Source organism: Lampetra fluviatilis, chromosome 7, assembly GCF_964198595.1.
Source record: "Lampetra fluviatilis chromosome 7, kcLamFluv1.1, whole genome shotgun sequence".
Classification (NCBI taxonomy): Eukaryota; Metazoa; Chordata; class Hyperoartia; order Petromyzontiformes; family Petromyzontidae; genus Lampetra; species Lampetra fluviatilis.
This window is the reverse complement of record NC_136281.1, coordinates 6,233,922-6,256,956: the sequence shown is the minus strand read 5'-3', so window position 1 is coordinate 6,256,956 and position 23,035 is coordinate 6,233,922. Positions and strand designations below refer to the sequence as shown.

At 42.9% G+C, this 23,035-nt stretch overlaps 1 protein-coding gene across 2 annotated transcripts in view; it reads left to right on the top strand.

Moving 5' to 3' along the window:
- Positions 1 to 20,736, top strand: part of LOC144933494 (uncharacterized) — an 80,582-nt gene extending 59,846 nt beyond the window's left edge. For both annotated transcript variants that reach the window (XM_078858306.1, XM_078858307.1), the window contains exons 6-19: positions 71 to 117; positions 797 to 947; positions 1,439 to 1,570; positions 3,292 to 3,474; positions 3,963 to 4,058; positions 5,350 to 5,436; positions 7,384 to 7,417; positions 8,266 to 8,337; positions 8,916 to 8,954; positions 13,012 to 13,025; positions 13,451 to 13,957; positions 14,293 to 14,361; positions 14,555 to 16,505; positions 17,241 to 20,736. In XM_078858306.1, coding sequence (XP_078714432.1) covers positions 71 to 117; positions 797 to 947; positions 1,439 to 1,570; positions 3,292 to 3,474; positions 3,963 to 4,058; positions 5,350 to 5,436; positions 7,384 to 7,417; positions 8,266 to 8,337; positions 8,916 to 8,954; positions 13,012 to 13,025; positions 13,451 to 13,957; positions 14,293 to 14,361; positions 14,555 to 16,505; positions 17,241 to 19,006 — 5,148 coding nt within the window. In that variant the 3' untranslated portion in view covers positions 19,007 to 20,736. The remainder of the gene's footprint in view (positions 1 to 70; positions 118 to 796; positions 948 to 1,438; positions 1,571 to 3,291; positions 3,475 to 3,962; positions 4,059 to 5,349; positions 5,437 to 7,383; positions 7,418 to 8,265; positions 8,338 to 8,915; positions 8,955 to 13,011; positions 13,026 to 13,450; positions 13,958 to 14,292; positions 14,362 to 14,554; positions 16,506 to 17,240) is intronic.
- Positions 20,737 to 23,035: the final 2,299 nt, after the last annotated feature.

Below are 23,035 nucleotides of genomic sequence, written 5' to 3'. Positions count from 1 at the left end.
TTGTTTACATTCTGCGTGTAACATTGTTGTCGCTAATTTGAATTATCTTTGCCTTGTTGTTTTTCTGCAGAATGAAGCCTTTCACATATATACCCAGTACTGTATGAACTATCCAAAGTAAGCATACATGTTCCTTTATTTATAATATTATCTGTTTTTTGTGAATTCCAGTTATCACTACGGCAGGGTGGTATAATGGATATAAAATGTTATGAATAAAATAACTTCTATGGCAATAAACTAAAATATTTGGCCCAAATAACCCCATCTGAAATATCATTCTTGAGTATGCAAATTTGTCTAAGTTTTATTATTATTATTATTATTATTTTTATATCCATAAAGCTGTTATGAAGTGCTTAAACTAGTTTGTTTACAATCATCATGGATACAGAGCAGTAAATTAAAAGTTACGTTCATTATTCGTAAACACAAACATGACAAGGGAATGCTTTTTTCCGTACCATGAATACGTTAACAAAAATAAAAATTCGATGAAGATGCTAAGACGATAAAGTGGGTTATTTTTGCTGCTATAAATTTCCACGTGATAAGCCACTTCGTTGAGAAATTATTTGTGGCCACACCACTTCTGAAAAAGAAGCTATTCGCCGAGTTGGCTTTACCTGGTGAAATAAACATAGATTTTTAATTATTATTTTTACTGATTTGTTTACGATTCCTATACCTTGCCCTCTTGTGTTTTCATATTGTTTGTTCTTGTAACTTTCTGACCCCGTGCCCCAACTGGGTATCTGTGAAAAAGATCCTGATTCTGTGTTGTGGTGCCCTGCAGTGCCATAGACGTGCTGAACGAGTGCGCACGCAGCGCCGTTATGACCCGGTTCTTCGGGGAGGTGCAAGCGTCGCTGAAGCACTCGCTGCCGCTCGGGTGCTACCTGCTGAAGCCCGTGCAGCGCATCCTTAAATACCACTTGCTGCTGCGAGTGAGTCATGCCCACGTGCACAGGGCCTCCCATAGCCATTGTCGGACTCCGCGTGCTTATTTTATCAATGTCATCAACTTAGCTTGTTAGTTCAAATGTTTCCTCAAAGCTCGCACTGAGCTTGATGAATGCTGTAAATGGGTGGGTGCCATGGTGTTAATGGTCAGCTCACTAAACATGAAATCCAGAGGTTTCCGGAGTGGCAGTTGAAACAATGGTACAAGTTTCTAAATTTCCCCTGCCTCTGTCCACCCAGGAGTATAATTGGGTAATCCACAGTTAGTTGATCAGCAGGCCCCGTGTGGGTGGGTAAAGTGCGAGTGCTCCCACCTCTTCTTTGACCTCTGGTTGGTGTGGAGGAGCAGGCCTAAATATTATCTTAGAAACGATTCTCTCGAGAGCTCTTGGAGGCCCTTCCCGCCAGCAGTGACATGAGCAAGCAAAATTGCAGGGCTGCACCTTTAAGTCTACCTTTACCTTTGTGGCTGCAGGAAATAGCGAACCACTACGAGGGCCTTGCGGAGGGCATGGAGGTCATCGAGGAGGCCACAGCCACCATGACCAGCGTGGCGTGGCACATCAACGACATCAAGCGCAAGCATGAGCACGCTGCCCGCGTTCAGGTCCGTGCCGCTTGACAATGACTCGCTTCAGCGGTCACGTGGGGAGTCCCGCCGAACTCATGTGAACGTACACGTACAGCCCCTTTTGTCAATGGCTTGCTGAATGACGGCCTTCCCATACACCCCTGTCAGTGCGAGCATAGTTGTTGGAGCATGGGTACAGGGCAACAATGGGGTTCTCTGCTGACTGCATAGTCCTGCATTAAACTGAACAAAATACTAGGCAATGTATTATGCCAATGGTACGAGTGGTTCTTCTTTATTGTGGCACTGCCTTGATGTGGCGAAAAGGTTTGAGAGACTTTAAGACCTGAGTGTTTGTACTAGATCGGGGCACCCAACACCAGATATGTACTTGGCGAGAGGCAAGGCAACATTACGCTGTCTTCACCAACCCGCACTGAAGTATGGTCAGACAGGCCCCATGACCGATGAAAGCATGAGGAAGCCTTTATTCAGCAGTGGGTAGACAATTACTGATAATGATGATTATTATAATACTGCACAGGACGTGGAATTTGGGAATTGCCAAGCATGCACATTCATGTTATTTACTGAAAGCTGCTTTCAATTTATTTGCTGCTCGTTCAAAGTTACGTCTTATCATTGATGGTTTCGTTAGATGGCAAAGGAAAATCTTCCATGAGTTCACGAGCAGATTCATTTCACCAAAGCATTCGAGTGATTGTTTCGTGTGTCTTGGCCTTAGCGAGTTGCTGATTTGTAATGTATGTTTGCTGCCTTTCTGGGTATCATGTGAGTTGTGGATTTCAGTTACAGTAATTACAATCTCACAGCTTGGATTTTTGTGTGTGTGTGCAATAAGTACCAATACATCCTGTTAAATGAAACTCTGCCTTCCACAAAACAAGACAAATGGCTCAGATTTGAACTGCAAACTAAAAAAAATGTTACAGAGCCCAAATGCATTAGGGACCAAATAGAGCTGGAATTTCTGGCATGCGGTCTGCTTAGAAAAACTGAAAAGCACAGCTGTTTTTAATGCCATTTTGTCGCAAGTGAATGTTGGTTTTTTTTATGATAAACTCAATTACTGCAGAGTAATGTCAATCTAGGGTGACCAAACAGAACAGAGAGGCACTTATATTTTATATTATGCACAGTTTCAATATATTCAATTTCAAATGTAAATAATATATCACCGGTGTCAAAATATTTTGCCAAAATAAATTTTTTAAGGCCTATCGAGCAGTAGGTGGAGTGGTGGTACAGTGGTACAGTGGTTAGCACGCTAACTCAGCAGCCCCAGTTCAATGCTCAGCCACAGCTCACATCTATTCTGTAATTCTTCTCTCATCACATTTGCCATCCTCATATCTCATTCCATGACATCCATCCATCCCGCCCTCGGTCTCCCTCTCCTCCTCCTGTCCTACACCAGTTTCATCTCCATGGCCAATCTAATCCACCTTCTTTGTGTCTTCTCAACACGTGCCCAAGCATCTAGGTCTTGCCTCTCTTACCTTCACAACAACGTAATTAACCCCCGCTAAGGCTCCAAACCTGTTCATTCCACCTCCGACCTATTAGCTGAAATGGTTTATGTAGATTCGGCCAACAAAAAGCCACATTATTTGGAACATGCATAGTTCCATAGGACAAGCTGCTGTAAAGCCCAATTACCAAACGTACTTTCAAAAGTAATCAGGGGAGTCGATGGGAATGCATGACTTGTACCGTTGCGACCGCGCGGGTTGCAGGAGATACAGGCGCAGCTGGTGCAGTGGCAGGGCCCTGAGCTGTGCCGCTACGGCGAGCTGGTCCTGGAGGGCACGTTCCGAGTGCATCGTGCACGGCACGAGCGCTCCCTCTTCCTCTTCCACTGCATCCTCCTGCTCACCAAGAGACGCGACGACGCTTACGCCTACAAGGCACATATCCTGGTGAGCAGCCCGGTGTGCGAGTCGCACAGGAAGGAGCAAACGGGCACGGGGGGATAAGCCTAGGGGTCGGCGAAGGAGAAACCACAGGCCAATTCAACGAGTCCAAGGCTAAGGATATTTTGTAACGATGTCATTTGAAATGAATGGGAAATCTCGTACAGCATTTAACAAAGCAGAACACGGAAGGCAACCTCTTAATCTCCTGACAAAAAAATAATAAATGCAGTACTGTAACATCTGAATAACAGCACGCCCCTTGGGAGAAGGTCCAGCTATGCTTATATACCAAAGTGTGCGTTGTATCTGAAGTTACCCCTAACTTTCCCCCTACCGGTGTGATGTAACGATGCGTTGCTTATATTAGAACTGTGCTTATAATCGATTTCCCCCTCTATGTATGAAGTGATCTTGGTTATGCAAATGTTGCTTGGAGTGAGGTCTTTCTTTGGCAAAGTGTTGATGTTCACACATCCTCTATGGTCCCTCAGTGCTCAAACCTCATGCTTGTGGAACACGTTCCCAAGGAGCCTCTCAGCTTCAGCGTCCGCCACTTCAAAAACAGCAAGGTTCAGCACACAGTGCAGGTTGGCTCAGCATCCTTCATCTCCGATGCATTCCTCGTGCTCTTTTAAGAGCCATGATCTCACTTTGCAGACGGCTATTATGCATCACTGCGTATGCTTTAATGATAGCATCACAAGTACGATTTGGTCTTCACGTTTGTGTATCTACGGTTATAATCGTGTTTTCAGTTTCAACTAATTACATGTGTGTTTGGCTGTGGGTTTGCGTGAAGAATTTGAATTTTGTTTGCTTAGCAAGTTGTTCACAATCTTGAGAAATTGCTTGCAAATGTGACCTCCTCCATTCGCATTGCGCCAACACGCAAACGGCCGGTCACAAATGCCGAGGGGCAGAGCAGTCCCGTGAAACACTGCCTCCTGGGAGGAGACCGCTGAGAGATGGATTGCCTCTCGGGTTCAGGAAGTAATAAACGCTCGGAACAGCAGGGGTGGCCGATGCCAGCCAAAATCTGAGGTCATTTCCCTCCAGGGATCAAGAATCTTCTGACTGGTTGATATTGTGCAGACACCTTGCCTTTAGGTGCGTAGATGTGTAATATCACGTGGATGGGTTAGGTTGAACTGTAATCTGATCGAGTGACTGGTATTGACCAATCAGCTCTTGATAGCTTCATAGTACATTTGATACGTACACAAGTCATATTTCAGTAATGGAAGCTGAAATAGCTTCACATTAAATTTTTCATGAATGTTAATTAATATAGCATATGCACGTGTGTGTGTGTATTGTATATAATTATCCAGCAATACAGAATGACATTGGTCCTCACAACACGATCTTTCTGCCAAAGTTAACTTGTGATGTCTACATTGGGCCGTCAAACTAAATGTTTCCTTTTTGGTTAATAAATCACAAAGTTGCTATAACTTATGCATTTTATTGCTCCGGTTTTTTACTTTTAACATGCTGAAATTTCCACAACTCATTAGAGGAAAACATTAATATGAACTTTTTGGCTGAGATACTTTCTCCACGTTCACAAATGGAAATTACAAAGCATCCTCGTGTTTTCCTTATTCTCGGTTCTATGCGGCTTGACATGTGCCCAAACCGTTTCATGACAAGTTACACCCAGGGCATCATTTCTCAAGCAATATTTCCGGGGTCACTCGTGGACTGAAATAGGCACGTGACTAACAACCAAAGGCATTGAAATACTTATACTGGATGCAGTGTGCCAGGTGCAAAACTTATGTTTGGGGTCTTCGACCCAGACAGACCCAGCTTAAACTAAGCCCTGGGTACACCCGGATCATGGTGTGTCTGTGAACTTTAATATTGTTATTTCAGGCACGCTCCTTTGATGAAAAGAGGCTCTGGATCCACGAATTGAAACGGCTCATCCTAGAGAATCACCCAGGAAAAATCCCACTCAAGGTGACCGCTGCTGCTGTTGAAACGCTCAGCTTGCACGTATTCTCATAACTGACCCGGCTCGTCATTGTCTGATGTAAAAGGAACATTGCACTGTCAGACTTTAACCAGACCTCTTCTTTCCCTCACGTACGTAAATCTTTCACGCTGAGCCATACACTCACTAGTTTTATTTCATTTTAAACACAACCTCTTGCTCTTAAACGTTTGAGGTTTCGTTCCGTCAGCCCATTTCTCACGTCGGCATGAGAGGCCACCGCTAAAGTCTAATGGTAACAAGTACCAGGCATCGGGGATGACGTGGCGGCACATGTTGAGTATTGCTTGGCCTGTGAAGTGGCCTGTCGAACTTACTCACCAGATTCCTTCCACACAAAGAGTGAGGTGATGGCTGGCTGATTCATGGATTGAGCAGCCTACGTGGCCTATCAGTGGCATATGGCGGTTGTGATGAGTGTAGCGTGAGTCATGTTACGTGCCTCCGATTAGCATGGTTGGCTAGGTATTGTGTGAAAGAAGTTTAACATACACACGGTGCTAAAAAACGCTTCCCCCTTCTGTTTGTTGACCATGACTGCATGATAATAATCGATATTGCTGCACCATACTTTGGCAGCATATTCATCTCAAATGCAGGTCTAACATTTTTAGACTAAACTTTTAAGTATTTGGAATGTAAGTACTTGTTAAAATGCAACATATATATTGCAATTGTGACCTAATTTTATATAAAATGTACATGATTATCATATAATGATTTTCATTATCCTTTCACAACACTGTTAATTATGATTGTCTTGTATAGGGTGTCATGAGATGCTCTGATATTTCTATGCATTATACGTTATAATAATTATTCTATGAAAAATATTCAACCGCACTCAATAACACATAAAATAGTGTCATATGACATTTATACATCTTTAACTACGATATTTGTGCTAAAATAATGAGATATTTCATGGACGAGTAAGAATAAGCCTATTTTATTAAGCCTTTTAAAAAATATATTTCGTGTGAATTATGAGGGAGCCATATATTGGAGGTTATCTGTGATCACTGAGGAATGCAGAGATGAAATGAAAGATTAGGTTCTTTTCGTTGGTGTTTATATCTGCAGTATTCCCTTTGATAGTCCCTCAAATCAGTCACGTGCCTATGTTGAACTTCTTTCGCACCGTACATATGTATTGTACAGTATGTTGAACTTCTCACCATATGTAGCCGACCGTGCTAATCGGAGATGCAGGGGAAAGACAACAAATTAAACACAAAAAACTGTTCTATATAAATCTAGATACTTTAAAAGTGCATAGCTCCAGTGGCTTTCTAATATCAGAAGGAAGGGCATTCCAGATGGCCGCAGAAGCACACCTGAAAGGGCGCAATGCAGTGACCATCTTTATTCGATGGTTAGCCATCTCTCCTGTCAACATTGTTTGATATCTAATGCATAGGAAAACATTCTAAATTATATCTGTAATTAAAAATTTCACGAGTTTGGTACGAAAAATATCCTTCGCTTTTATGTCTATATAATAAAATGTGTATTTATAAACTGCATATAATATTAAATACTGTTTTTTATTGCTGTGATGTTTAACCATTGATGGGTGTATTTATCAGAGATGGTCATTGGAACTGGCATTATTTTAAAAAACTTTTTTTGTCAGCGGAGAAGCGGAGTTAGTGTGAGCGAAATTGTCTCGAATGAGTAAAACTATGTGATCGTAGAGGAGTGTGGCCTGCTAGGGCATCTCACATTGTCAGGTCACGTCACATTTGTTTTTCCTTCATTTCAAGGAAATTGTAGATCACAAAATTGCTTTAATTTGCCCTTTGTAGTCTCCACTGTGGGCCCACCAGATTTCAAAATACTTTTAAGCCAGCATTTATGTTTGTTTATGTAAAATTTATGTAATCATTGATGCAAATCTCTTTGCTTTGTAGGCCAAACAAGCCATCTTAGAGATGGACGCTTTCCGTAAGTACAGTGTCGTGTTCGATAATGTGTCCGTTCAAACACAATCATCATTTGTACCTAGAATATTGTATTTCATGTTTTCATATTTGACTTCATGTTTTAACTATGTTTTTGCGCCTCCAGATCTGCAGAGCAGGGCATGATACCATGATACACTATATAAATAATAAATGGCAATAGTGACGATGATGAAATATTATATGATTTTTAAAGTAGAACAGTCACTTCTACAGATGCTTAAAGAGCATAAATATCCAGTTACGTAGCTTTAAGTGATTTACTTTGGTTCTTTCGGTTACGTCACGTCTAAAGATAAAATAATAAATTAAAATAATAGCGACGTTATCTTTAGACGTGACTTAACCGAAAGAACCAAAGAATAATTCCTGCAGTCACGAAAGCTCCAAAATTAAGAGTGATTTACTTTGTCAGTAAAACCGATTTGGGATCTTTTTCTTTGAATAATACATATACAGCCATCTTTAGATATCCACTGCTGGATGAAAATCTCCCTGCACCACGCAAATTGCAGGTGTGATTTGCTATACTTCAGCACGCTGGTTAGTACGGCTTGGTGAAGACAATTGAATAGTTTCCGACGTAATACACTATGGTCAAACAAAAGACAGGGGCGTAATTTGTTATTATAATCAGAGACCAACTTAATGATAACGTTGGAAGGATCACCAGCGCAGTCTCCCATTGCGAATTACTGTTCCTAGGGCTTTATGCATTGAGTGCCACATTTGCTTGCCTCCAGAGACATTTCGTGGCAATAGATAAAGCGTACGACCGTCGAGCCTGCCCTAATGCTTGGGGTGTCCCCTTTATTTGCTTTGTTCGTGCAGATCAGCCTCACGCACAGCCTGTGCTGCCTACCACCGGCAGCTTCGCCTTGCGAAGAGGTCGACGCAAGTCAGGTCAGTTGTGTCGTCCGACACGCTGTTAGGGAGCACGGCAAACCTGTACATCCGGGGGGTCGGGGGGGGGGCATTCAAAAGCTCAGGGGGAAGGTTGGGGGAGTGGGGTCATGACAGCCAATGTTCAACAAACTTTGAACAAATGTTAAACCCTAAGCAGAATTAATAACGATGGTCTCCTTTTGTCTGTCGTGTATTATGATCCAGTTTGTGCCCCTTATGTACTGTATTTGAGGAAAAGCCTCGACGCCTATTGCTGCTTAATTGTACTACAAGGATTTAACAAGGGAGGCTCAGCTTTCAGCAGGGGGCCTCTTCCCCCTCCAGCTCCCTCCATCACTGCCATGGGATTTTGTACACAGGTTACCCTAAGCTGTGTCTGCTGACATCTTTCAGACTTTCCAGTATTCAGTTTTTGCCATTTCCTGTGTTGCATGCATCACGTTAATTGTCGGGCTGTGGTTCAAAATTACTCTGAGTAATATCTTAGAAAGTATGTAATTGTGAATGTTTTATTTCGTGTGCGTTTGGTGACATTATTATTCACATTTTCAAATGTTCTTGTTCCCGTTTTTTAGAACCTGCGACAAGAAAAGCAAGAACTTTAGAGCCACTCGGTGTGTTTTGTTTCTCGTTTCCGTGTGGGTTTAGGGTGAACTTAAGTAATCTCTGCAGAATTAATTCCTTCGAAAATGTATTTAAGGAATTAGTGAGACAAAGCGCAAGTGTACGAAATAATTTAGTCTTTTTTTCAACACGTAACCACTTCAAGATGTTACTGGCTTAAAACAATATATAGGTAAACAAAGGGACATTGTGGGGTGTTGATTTATATACATTTACTGTGCTTACAAAAGTTTTGCTGTCGGCACAATGCCAAATGTTTTATCAGCTGTCTGCTTGTGTACTTTACAGTCTCGTGACAGTATTAGCGAAATAGGTAATCATGGGCTGGTATAACAAGCTAATTTTTCAACCACAATGAATAAATATTACTTTATTTATTGACACAAAACAGAGCATCTTTGTAAGTACTCTGCGCGGCCATGTAATAGAGGCCTATGCTGTACGTGCTATGATTGAGCAAATATTTGAGGGCAAACATAAACGAAGTTGGACAATGAAGACGCAGATGGCAGTGAAAGCACAAAGCTCGAACGGCCTCCGCCTTAGCCTGCTCTTTGAGCGCCCCCTCGTGCGCAGTTCTTGTGTTGTGCGTAGGTTTGGTGACGAGTAGCTGACGCCACTGAGATCACGTGATCAAATCCGTGGTGGGACCACTGCGAAGTCAAACTGGGTTCTCAAAGTGGAGTCAGTTAATGGTCTTAGCCTGGTCGCCAGTGACTACACGAAAGGGTTATCGTGTTAGAATTGGTTTTGAAATCCCAGCTGTGAGATTTCGTTGTTTAAATATTCCTTTGACTGCCACGTGATGAACAAGTCCCCTACAGCAGGATGTGTGGGAAAGTGCAGCACCCCCTAGTGTGTGGTTTAAAAAAAAGTCACTTTAAGGGAATTTTCTTGATATATGTGCAGATATCATTAGTGGAAGACGCCTTAAAAATACATGTAAATTAAAAAAAAGAGACCCCACCAACAGCCTCGTCTCCAAAACCAACAACATCATTTCTGCTTCAACCGCATTAATTGATCAGACCAAACAGTTCTCGTTGAAACCTTCTGCAGCCAGGCCACCAAGATTGTACGGCTTGCCAAAGATACATAAAGAAGATACACCTCTTCGTCCCATTGTCTCTACTATCAACTCCCCCACTTACAAACTGGCTCGTTTTTTGTCCGAAATACTACGGCCTTTCACTGGAAAAACCACCTCTGCAGTACTAAACTCTACTGACCTGGTATCGACAATCAAGGGGATTGCCCTGTCCCCAGAGGACCTGCTTGTCAGTTTTGATGTGGTTTCCTTGTTCACCAAGGTGCCTGTGCCTGACACCATCGCAATCATTGAAGACTTGGTTCATCAAGGATTAAATGCTGGGGTACCCGCCCTGGTGAGACACTGCTTAACCAATACATACTTCACCTGGAATGGAACCTTCTACAAGCAAATTGAGGGCACCCCAATGGGCTCCCCCCTATCTCCGGTTGTAGCCAACATCTTCATGGAAAAATTTGAGACGGACGCCATCCAGACTGCCACTCTACGCCCGACCTTATGGAAGAGGTACGTAGACGACACTTTTGTCATCTGGCCACATGGCCGGCCTGCTCTAGACCAATTTCTCGACCACATCAATTCCATACACCCAGCCATCAGATTCACCATGGAAGTCGAAAATGATGGCAAGCTACCCTTTTTGGATGTCCTAATCAAAAGGAGACCTGATGGTTCAATGAGCCACTCTGTCTACAGGAAAGCCACCCACACGGATGCTTATCTAAAACCGGATTCCCACCACCATCCATCCCAGAAGAATTCCCTCATCAAGACTCTATATCATAGAGCCCAATGCATCTCCGACCATGAACACATTTCCAGTGAACTCAAACACGTACGCCAAGCTCTTAAGGCTAATGGTTACTCCGACTACACAATCCGCAAAGCCATCACTCCAACCATCAAGAAAGATCCTGTTGAGGAGCCTTTCAAGACCATCACCTTACCCTACATTGCTGGGGTCACAAAAAAGATCTCCAAAATCCTGATTAAACACAAGATCCAGGTCCGATTCAACACAGTACATAAAATCCGTGATCTGGTACCATCTGTAAAAGATGTGATTCCAGACATACAGTACCCTGGCGTCTACAAACTAAGTTGCCTCTGTGGTAGCAGTTACATTGGGGAAACCAAACGACACGTCTCAGACCGCATTCGTGAACATAAAGCTGATCTAAAACACGGTAGGACAAACACCTCAGCCGTGGCAGACCACTGTTACAACTCAGTGGGCTCACATGACATTGACTTCTCCAAGACGGAGGTTCTCTGCAAGCCATCTGGCTATCATGAGAGATTCGTTCATGAGGCGATCCACATATACAAACACAGAGACAATTTTAACCGAGAAGATGGATTCAGGCTTAGCAATCATTGGAAGGACGTAATAAACCATTTCGATACACATTAGGGTGAGTTGAATAATACATAGTGTTATATTAAAATGTATAAAGTATAGGGTGGTTTACAGCAATACAGTATATAATTTAATGTTGGGTTTATCTATGGCAGTATATAGTACTGTATATGCTAAGAGAATAAAGTTTAGATGGAAGTATATTATATACTTCTTACGACGTAGAATTGTAATTTTATTATTTGTTGTTAGTAACTCAGCTTATTGTAGAGTATAGTAAGTATCAGTTTATATTTTAGTTTTTTATGTAGTTTTCACTTCGGTTTTCTACGTGGTTGTTTGGTAAATGCAGCTACATATCACTAACATTCCTTTCCTTTATTAACGCTGTTCCTTGCGCCCCCCCCGTGGTGCTGTTGATCCTGCATAATGCATGGGCATAATGGGACTTTGAAACCCCTCCGCCCACCCCCTACGCATTGTCCATTGGTATGCTAAATTCCTCTTCATATGCACATTCTTTTGTTAAGGCGCTCCTCCTCGCTACACCTATATAAGCTCCTAGCTTGATAATGTTCTCATTCTTCGCCTGAGGACGGCTGCTTGCGTTGTGGCCGAAACGTCGTGAGAATTGTTTTATTGTTTTATTTTTATTATTTTATTACTTCCCTTCTACGTGACTTTACCGAAAGAACCAAGAAGATATTGTTATCTCCTTCCATGGGCCTTCATCGTGGACTTTCGCTGCTGTACAAGAGTTACAAATGAACACATGATCTCATGACATGATGACGTGAGGACAATTGTAATATAATTTCAAAAAGACAAAAAAAATACGTAATTGGTTGACAGTTGTGGAAATGTACTGAACTCCGATCTGGCAGCACAGTGAGCGAAAAATGCATTGACCTCGCACAAACAATTCTTCCCATAAAGCATTGTGCCGGCTATACTGTATATTATACTTTGAATACAAATGAGTTTATTTAGAAATACCTTGATTATTGAAGGGTTTGTCATTCAAACAGCGACCAAAAGGAAACTATTCATATACCGATTAAAAACTGTTCATCAGGAAACAAAAAAATATATAAATGTTATCAGGCCCCTTGGTGTAAAGTACAGGGTGGTTCCGATGTCTTGTGACTCCCAATTAATTTAGCCCTCGCATTCTTTCCTTTGCATATTCATTTCTGTTTTAAATAAACCTTAATTTTAAAAAAAGTTTTCGAGAATTTAATTGGGGGTCACAATACATCTAGACCACTGTGTACTGTCTCCAACTCTTATCCACTCAGTCTGTCTGGCCTCGAGTGTGCTATGAAGAAGGGCCATTTCCTGAAATACCACCTATCAATTTTTCATTTTTGGGCAGTGTTATTGACGAAGGTGTTGAGTGTTTTATTATCCGTGCTTGTGATGATGCCACATAGGCAAAGAATGAATATTTTTGTAGTCACTGTGGTCAGTCAAGAAAGGCATGGAATCACAATAAAATCACAAGGGCCCTAAAGTTTATAAATATCCTTAAGTATTGTCATGATAATGTCCCTTTGAAATTGGAAATGTTTGTACTGTGCTGACTTCATGTCTGGTTTCATTTACATATCCTGCACTGTGACTGGATGGACTGAAGTAGATCTGAGAATGGTAAGTGTATTGCAATAAATGTTCATACGCAGCAATAACTTATTTATTTAAACATCATCAGCCACGATCAAACCATGGCCACATGATGGTCCTGCCAAGCCATCACCATCTCCCACAGTCCCGTGATGCAGCATTCCATCGAACACTTGCACACGAGCTGATTTCACTGCTCTACCTTCAGAGTGGATGTCCTCATGGGCATGTTTCTCATCTAGCTGCAACTCCGACACGAGTCTTGACCACTGGCCATCATACGAATTGTCAATTCTTCTTAATAAGAAATCAACATGTACTCTTCAAAAAAGCGACCGTCACAGAAAATATCACAACTTTGCTTAATTAAAACTAACGCATGCTAGATCATGTTCTTATGCTCCGTTTCTGCGCACAAAGCATCACGCCTGACATTTGCCGTGCCTCCCCAGCGATCGGGCAGTGTCGGGGAGCTCCTCAGCGACAGCGAGTCGTTCGAGCCCAGCAGCAGCTCGGAGCTCCTGGAGGCTGGCGAGACGCAGGAGCATCACTCGAGCTGCGACGGCCTGGACAGCGTTGAGCCGGTGGCCGGTCTCCTGAGCCGGGGCAGCATGACCAGCCTGGAAGTGGACAGCCCGCTCCTGGGCCCCAGGAAGTACGGCCTGGAGAAGGGTGGCCCTCCCGCGGCGGGAGGGCCTCGGCACGGCGGCAGCGATAATTGCCTCGCGAGGCGCAGGCACTGCAGCAACGACAGCCTGGATGCGGGCGAAGGAACTCGCAGGGGAGACGTACACCGCAGTTGTGACAGCTTGCCGGCACCGGCACGGCGGGGCAGTGAGCACGAGCTCGATGCGTGGGGAGATGATTTTGGCGGCCACAATTTTGAAGGCGCAAGCAGTGAGAGCAAGATACGACCAGGAGAGGACAAATTCCGTAAAGGGAATGACAGCTGTGGAGGGGTAAGCCAATTGCTTGTTAAACGTCCATGTTAATTAAGCCGTTTGTCGGTATGCTGCTTAGATTAAAGCCTCGTCACGCCATGCCAGCTATGGGAGAGGCTTTACCATCTTTCACCATGCTGGTCAGTAAAGGTTGGCGAAGATGAGCCAGAAGCAGTTCAGATTTAACCCGCCGCTGATGTAAGCTGGGAATTGAATTCAGGTCACCGGGAATGTTTCACTTTGTGCTCACCCTTGTGCCAATGCTCCACCCCGTGTAAATGTGCACAGCATGTGAACATGTACTACAGTGCTTTACTGTTTACTGAGATGTTTTATTTTTTCTCTTCCTACAGAGCGATGGGGTTTCAGAGAATTCAGAATCCGAGGTCAAATCTGTATTCGAGCCCTCAATATCAGCACAGGTGCTCACTTTAACTTTCAGACAATATCTACAGAACACACTGTGATTATTTAATTATCACGATTATCATATCAATCGTAATTGTAATCATGATCTTCCTAATCTTCACTGATATCAACTTGCGTACAAGCAAATAGTGCTTGACTTGTCTAGTAACGTAAACATGACATGCCTCTCATCTGTTTTCTTGCTAGGTGATGCTGGATCTATTGGCGTCTGAATTGAACTTGGATTGGTTGAAGTCTTCATTTTCAAAATCGTTTCTCTTTGACGATTTCTGTTCAGAAAGTGCTGAGCCAGTTGAAGATATTGATATGGATAAAGAGGATAGTTTGATCAATAGCAAGGGTGCATGTGCATTAACTGATGAAATCATGGATGACGGTGGAATGGATGATGAAAAACTTGAGCACTTTTCCCTTGGGGATTTGATGCCTGCTACTGAAAATGGAGAAGGGGAAAACTTGCATATGAAAGAAAATACCTCGGCAACTCTAACCAATTCAAGGTCCACAAGTCCTGAAATTGTCACTTTAGCACAACAAGAGTTTGAAAGCAAGAGCTTTAACGATATGTCGCATGATGTTCCATCCGATGCGGAATGCTCTGACGCAACTGAATGCGTCACCGCTCTAAGTACATCTCCTCTTGTGCAAAAGTCTGATCCCAATCCTTCTGTTCAATCATGTGAAACCCTGCATGCCACTGAGCCAAAGCAAGCACCTGCTGAATTGTTTTATGATGGAGGCAACGATAAAGTACCGTACAACGGAACTGTAAAAAGGCCAAAGCTGCAGAGATACCAAACCGTGCCCAATCCTCAAAATAGAGCCCCAAGTGCTGCTGAGAGTGGAGCTTTCTCCACACTAAACAACAAGGATAGGCTCCTCCTGCAAAAGATCAAAAGCTTCTATGAGAACTTTGACCTAAACGAAGAATCGGCAATGCCTGTTTCCAAGAAGAGAGAGAGCATGGCGTTCATTCCGAAGGGCGTTGTGAAAAATTCTGTTTTAAAAATAAGCAGCCTGGCTAAAAACTCAGCACATCGCCCTGAACTGAAACCCCCGAGTAGAAGTCTGTTACGAAACAGCGGCAACTCTGCAGGACTTGAGCCCGTGTGGGAAACTGTGGACCAGCAGCTGAATCCTCTCATTCAAACCGTTTCATCGGAGCCTGTGAGTAAGCCATCGTCCATTGCCTACATGCTGCGTAATAATTTCATGGAGAGGATAAAGGAAAGCACTTATGAAAGTTCCCATGAGGATGATGATGATGACGACTCTGAAACAGAAAACTGCGTCAGCGGCTCTGAAGGTGAAGCAACAACTGGGGATCCTCAACAGGAAGAGGTCACGGGTGCTTGCACAGTTCCCACCTGTACAGATTCTGCCTCTCATTCCAGTTTTGCGAGTAGCACTTCACTTAGTCGCACATCTGAGAGTGAGGAGTTGTTTGTTGAAAATGGTGGTGCATGTGCTGACGGATCTGTAGAGATACAGCCAGATACTGCGACAAATAGCATCCTCGGCCGACAAGGCCAGGACTTGTCAGAAACTGTACAATTGCAGAGTAATGTAACATCTTGTGTTAATTTAGGACCAAATGGCTTTTCACCAACAGATGAATTGGGTTGTTCTGATGGGCATGAAAAACAGGGCGTTGACATTAAGGACTTTCCTGATTGCACTGATAAATTCGAACCGTTGTTTATTGAAGAGGAAGAAGAAGCAGAGTGTGATGCTGCTACACACAACACAAAGGAATCGCCACAATCACAACACAGCATCGTGGAAGACGATACCCGTGTCCCAGATTGCCATCGGCATGACGGCACATTTCATCCAAAGAATACAGAAGAAGAGACGTTCACTTTTCAAGAAAGACTTGCCAAAAAAACACGCGAAGACACGTGTGCTACCAAACGCACAGCCTCTTGCCCTGGCGGTAACGGCCAAACGAGCAGAGCCAGAACGGAGGAAGAGCGAAGCCGGGCCCACGTGCTGCACATGGCAAGGCAGTACAACCAGCGACTAAAGGCCCAGGCGCAGACAGACAGGGACGAGGTAGACCGAGAACAGCGCAAGAAGGCCAGCCAGCAGCTGGCGGCTTTGCTGGAACACAAGATGCTGCAAGGGGCCACTGTCGGTATGTGATGTTGACTTGTGTTATCTACGAAACACGTGCTGTTTTATTTCAATGTCAAGTGACGTGTATTTTTTTTAAACACATTTTCTCAATTGTATTACAAATTTGTAAAAAACATAACCATGTAATGAGACAAATACATTTCCGTTATAGAACTTTGCAGCTAGCAGTGCATCACCCCGTGTTGGAGAGTGGTCCGCATAAGGAGATAAAGCAGAACTACTTCTGAAATATCTTCAAGTGACCTCCACACTAAAGAGTGACGCTTTCCCACCTGCCATGCTGCAGAGTCAAACTTTAATCACATTATACTCAGAAATATATCATTCTTGGAGGTAGAAGTTTGCCAAATAAAGTGCTAAACCAAATATAATTTGGTGGGTTTTTTTCATGCTTTTATTGGCGAACGACCATCAAAACGCTACACTTGAAAACGTGCTTTAATCGTGAGCAGATGCTCAAATGCAATCCCATGATATATCAGTGGTGCCAGCTTAGCACATTGATCGCTGAGCCACACACCCACTTTTAAGTTTCAATTGTTAACATGAACATTATGGTAACGATCAGCTGTGAACCATCATTATTAGTTTCATCAACAATTCTTTAGCGTGTGTCTAACGGTCCATTGGAGGTACGGTAAAAATTTAAGCTCACTGCTATGAGCAGTAAGTTACGAATTCTGACATACATCGATCATTTATTACCTTGCATATGTTGTTTCTCTTATTTAAGGTTCAAGAGCTGAAGGTTACCTCACAATGAAGAAACAGCATTCTGCCCCGTCAATGCTGCCAACCACAGAACACATACGTAAGGCAGCCTTGAAGAACAAACTCAACAAGAAGCAGACTTCTATCAGTGAGCCATCTTCACCTACCCCAACAAGCCCACCTCTGTCTCCCTTGATGGCCAGCCCTTCAGAGGCACATCCCACGACAGGGCCTCAGCAGCCTTACAGATCAAACCGCCATGAGCATAATTCACCGATGCCATCATCATTTGGATTTTGGCGACCAACCTTTTTCACGGGCCAATTCCCACCAACGGGTGCTGTAAAAGATCAGAGCCGGTCTTATTATGATCGCTACACTCCTAAGTCTCCCCCACCTGTGTCACCACCAGCATATGTTGTCCCACAAACTGTCACTTCCCTCGGCCCTCACAGATCTTCTGTTGCCGGATTTCCACATGCCCGTTGCAGCTCTGGTCTGTCTAGGTCCTCCTCGTTTTCGGGCTACAGCAAGGCGCTCCCTAACTCAGCCCACAAAAGCAAATTGTCTACAGCCTTTCCACGGCCATTCTCTCCAGATCATTGCAGATCTCCCACCTCATCAGAACACACTGCTTGTGCCGCCACCATGTTAAAGGAGACTGCGATTTCTGATCACAAAACCTGTTCCACTGTGCATGACCTTAAGTCTAAATACTCCCTTCTGGAGCGGAGAAATTCTGAGCCAGAAATTATAACCAAGGACAAGGAATTGGAGCATAAAAAAAGTAAAATTGCAATCAACACTCGTTCTGTTATTCATGTTCCTATAGAACATTCTGGCTCAAAATGTGTGGCTTCTCAGGATACCAAAGATGGAACAAAAGAATCCACAACTGAAACGACCAAACGGAGATCCAGTCTAAAGCTGACAACATCCAAAAGTGTTGAAAATTGTGTTACTTATTTTGTCGTCAGTATGGGTACGTCCAAAAACAGGATAGACGGAGAAATAAATGCAGAGAAGAAGCTTCGTCCAAATGCTGTTCTTGGTAGTACTGACCAGGTAGATCATGTCCAAGAACATGACTCTGATACATCCAAATCTTGGCTCACTGAGCATTTGTATGAAAGCACAGAGAAACACACGCAATACTGTGGTTCAGAAATCGTTCTACAAGACACGGAAAAGATAGTTGTCATTGACAGGACTGTTCCTTGTAACATCCAAAGCACGGCGGTGATTGAACCAAAGATGACAAACAACATGTACCATCAGGACTGCTTAACGTCTATTCAGCCAAAACCTTCCGAAAATTACATCGACACATGCCAACCCAGTGTATCTGTAAAACGAGCTGAAGACGAAAACCCTGTCGTGATCACCACACGGCCCCCTCTGCCGTGCAGTTCGCGCATTTTAATCAATGGGAATTCATCGTCACCCGAAATGACCTCAACCAGAAAGGTTGGACTGACACAAGCCACCATGGAAGTCCCGGTCAGAAGCATCGCAAGAAAGATACTCACCGTGAATGCAAATTCGTGGGGACAGTCTCCACAAAAACCATTTGCAGAAATCACGGTGGAGTTCAGCGCAGGCATCACGGGCATCGCAGCCAGCGGTGGGTGTCTGCTCAAAAGTGTTGAGACCGCGCGGAGCACCCCGGCAGGTGGAGACGCAGATTCTCCGAAGCCCTCTGCAGGAAGCCAACCCTCGGGCCAACTGAGGCGTGTGCACAGTCTCCGAGACAAATTCCAAAACTGTAAATCGGACACGGATACGTGATTTTGACGCTATGTGGCAGAGTCCAAAAGTTGAATGAACACCAAGGTGTGGGGGGAAGGAGGGGGGGGGAATGCAAAACGTTATTTTTTAGAGACTGGTACTATGGTGCTTTTGCATCTTTTTACACACATGCTGCCAATAAAATTCGGCAGGAAGACACTTTATTGAAAAATAAACATTTATATTCCATATTCTTTATATACTGTTATGTTTTTCCCCCCGTAAGTTATGCTCCCGATGAATTATAATTCGAGCAATGTTTTTTTTGTGAAGGACCATGTTTTAGAGTATTTGTTTGGGCACAATCAAAGTGTTACGTTTTTGAGAATGTACGTAATGAACATCATTGTAAAAAAAAAGCCCTATTTAATTACTGTGTAATAGGAGAGTGAAGGATTTCTCCATAAATCTGCTTGGAAGGCAGATGTTACCAGCCAATTCCTTCAGGCTAAGCATTGGCAGGCTGTCCTTTTACAATACCACTCTCATGAATCCTGTCACAGCTTTCAAATATTTGTATTTATTCTCCGCATTGCTCGGCCCTTTGTGTTTTGTGTACACCAGAAACGACAATGTTCTGCGTGGATTGGTGTTTTTGGATCTGTGGAGGAGCTTTTGGAGTAAATTTAGCCATTTTTTGAGGGCTTACATATATATCGTCCTGTTCTCTTGTTGTGATTACAACTTTGAGTTTGGTTTTGCACTGACCGGGTAATGTATTATTAAACCGATAGGCGTTTTTTTGTCGTTAAGTACAAGTTTACTGCTGAGATTAAACATTACGTTATTTTCTTTGGTTGTTGGTTATTCGCTATCGATTACTCTTTTGTAAAATGTTTTTTTTTACCAGTTATCAATCAGTCATTTGAACATAACTCTGATCTTCGATAAATCCATGGCTTAATTTCTCTTTGAATATCTTCCGAGGCTCCCCAAGCACTCAAACCCCTCGACCACGCCCAGTCCCCATCGACAGCGTGGGGCTTGACAGGGAAATATATTGTTGAGCTCTGCCTTGGGAGAGATCTGGATGAACTTAACCCTGAATAGATGCATCGTATACTCGTATTACAATGATGTACGTAACGTACACAGAAGAGGAGATGCACTGCTCTGATTTTATTTCGATTTAAAGCTTTCGTGACTGCAGGGATTCATATTCTTGGTTCTGTCAGTAAAGTCACGTAGAAGGGAAATAAAAATAAAAATACAATTCTCATGACATTTCGGCCACAACGCAAGCAGCCGTCTTCAGGTGGAGAAACAGAGCGTCCTAATTTAGGACGCTGTCTTTTATACGTGACTTTACCGAAAGAACCAAGAATATGCTCTGATTTTATTCATTTTTAAACCCTGAATTTCAGCCACATCCACGTTGCGTGTGCCCCCGTATGTCGATTCCGTTCCCGAATCAAAAGTCGTGTCCAGAAATTACGATGAAGTCTTGTGTAGGGAATTATCAGTACGTTAAAAAGCAGTGTTCATTATTAATCCTAGCACTAATACTGTCATTCCAGTCGATAAATTAACGTCTTTGCATTGTATTTTACATCGTGAAAGAATTTGTTCATCACTGTGCAAGGGGGGAAAAAATAAGTTCCGCACAATGTTGGTCGACGCCACATGAGTGCTTCAAGAAATTGAGCTCCGATGCATAACTATCTTATTTTATTGCTTGATTTCACATTATCCTATGTTTTTAGATACAGTGTATGTGTGTGTGTATATAAAATAAAACAATCTGCTTCCCCCCCGCACGTCTGACATTGCTCCACAGTCGTGCTTGATGATGTTGCACTAAATGAACACAAGGTGGCGACGTTGACACAAAGAAAAAGAAAAACCGCAAAGCATCACCGACCATTGCATCTGCGTAGTGCGAGGAAGTCTTAACTTGTATGCTTGTACTGCTTGCTGTTCCTCACTCAGTGACGGATCGATTCGTCGTTATTTCAATGATGTTGATGCAAGTGTTCTCAATATACAACGAGCACATGCAATCATTGCTACAGAAACCCTGCCCTGTTGATATGAGTAGAGAAATGTGGCAACAGCCGTCTGCAGACATTACTTGGTTTTATTCGTTATAAGATTATTATTAGTGATAAAATACTCGTTTTATCCTCATCATCTGTCATGGTCAATCTACTGCTGGATGAAGGCCGCCCAAAACCGCCGCCATCCCTCGTGATGATACGATGTAGCCAATCCATCTCACACCTGCACACGAACTGAATTCATTGCTCCAACTCCTCAGTGGATGCCCTCTCTGATACGTACCATAATGAATCCTAAAAATATGACTCCATTAATGTTCTAGGGAGAGGCCTTTTTGTCTGTCTTCAATAGAACAGGACAGATTATCGAACAGCAACTTTATTTGGTATGAACAGATGAGCAGCAAGTTGCTTAATTACAATTCCTGTTATCGGGATCATTAAATTTCAAACACGAGTCGAAAGAGAGGTGCGAAATACAATTGCAGAATACCATTGTAAATTATTCTCTCACCAAGTTGCTTTCGTTGTATGAAAATAAAGCATATTGTCAAGCTTCCGTCCATTGGTTAAACGCTTCCTCTCCGTTACAGCCCCATTGATCTATTCCTGAGTGACCAGAACATGTCTGATTCACGTAGCTCTGGAGATAATTGTCTTGCATTCAGACCGTTGAATACAATTTAGGAAACGGATTAAGGCTACAGAGAAGGTTACGTTTGGATGATGAAAGGGCAATTGTGGTGTGCGCGAGGAAATTTTGACAAAAGCTAGAAACACAGAAGCCGTGACTTGGCGGGCTCTTGGTGGGAATAATCGGAAAATCATTGGAACACCTGGGGATTTCTGGAAACAAGAGAGCAAGGGGCCCGACATCGAAATAAGCCAACACCCATCATAACAATGGCACGAAAAGCGAGGTCGAAATGAGATTAGTGTACAAGCAAAGACGCTGCAGAGATCTCACTGGAGATGGATAATTGCCTCAAAATACAATCGGGATTCTATGTGTAATCTAGCTTAGAATAATAGTTTTATTAAAGTTTAAGTTGGAAATGTGTTGTGAAAGGCAGCCTTTTCCCAAGAGAGCACGCGCTGAGAGAGGTACCGGCGAATGAGCGTTAACATCTGATGGGTTGGAGAGTGTACAGAATGGGCTGTAGAGAAATAGAATTAGGCCAAAAAAAATTATACTTATTCTTTACTGGTGCGATTACTTTGCTCCTTTTCAGCAGTTGGAGAAAACATTATTTGGTGAATAATTATAGTTTTAAGTGAATGATTGTGGAACTCTGCATGAACCTGGGAAATACACCTTGTTTTTTTACATATACTGTATGGCATCATTCATATACAGTACAAAAAAGCCTGCCAAATCCCAAGATAATGACGTATACAGTACGTATCCCTTTCCCACATACGAATGTTAAATCTATGGCAAATATTGCACATCATATACAGTACATTATGCAATCCGAATAACTGAATAGACTGCAAAGAATATTCACGCACATATCTAGTGATGCATATCTCGGTAGGTGCTAAATTAAACCAATTTTACATACACCTGTACACACATTACACAGTACTTGTATGTAAAACTTTAGATATATCTCTCTAATGTGTTTTTGAATTCTACTGTGTTGCTCGGTATCGTTTGACGTTTCGCTCCACGTGCTGCTGAGAGATTTTTTTAAGGAAATGAATTAAATTCGGTTCCTGAAGAAGCCCCCAACACGTGGAGCGAAACGTTGGGCATCATACCGAGCAACACGTGGTGTAATCCGCTATTCGGTACACCACAGCCAAAAAAAAACCCTTTGCAGTAAACTTTAGTCGTGTATAAAGATGAATCTTCCTCCCAAAGTGAAGTGGCATTCTGTAACGAAAAAAAATCTTTCAAGAGATTAAATATTGTAAAATCTGTTTTCATTTTCTCGACCAGAACACAACTGAGAGAGCCACGTAATGTCTTTGTAAGGAGCAGTAAAGTGAAGAATAACCGCATGAGATCCCATTAATGGCTTTAAAT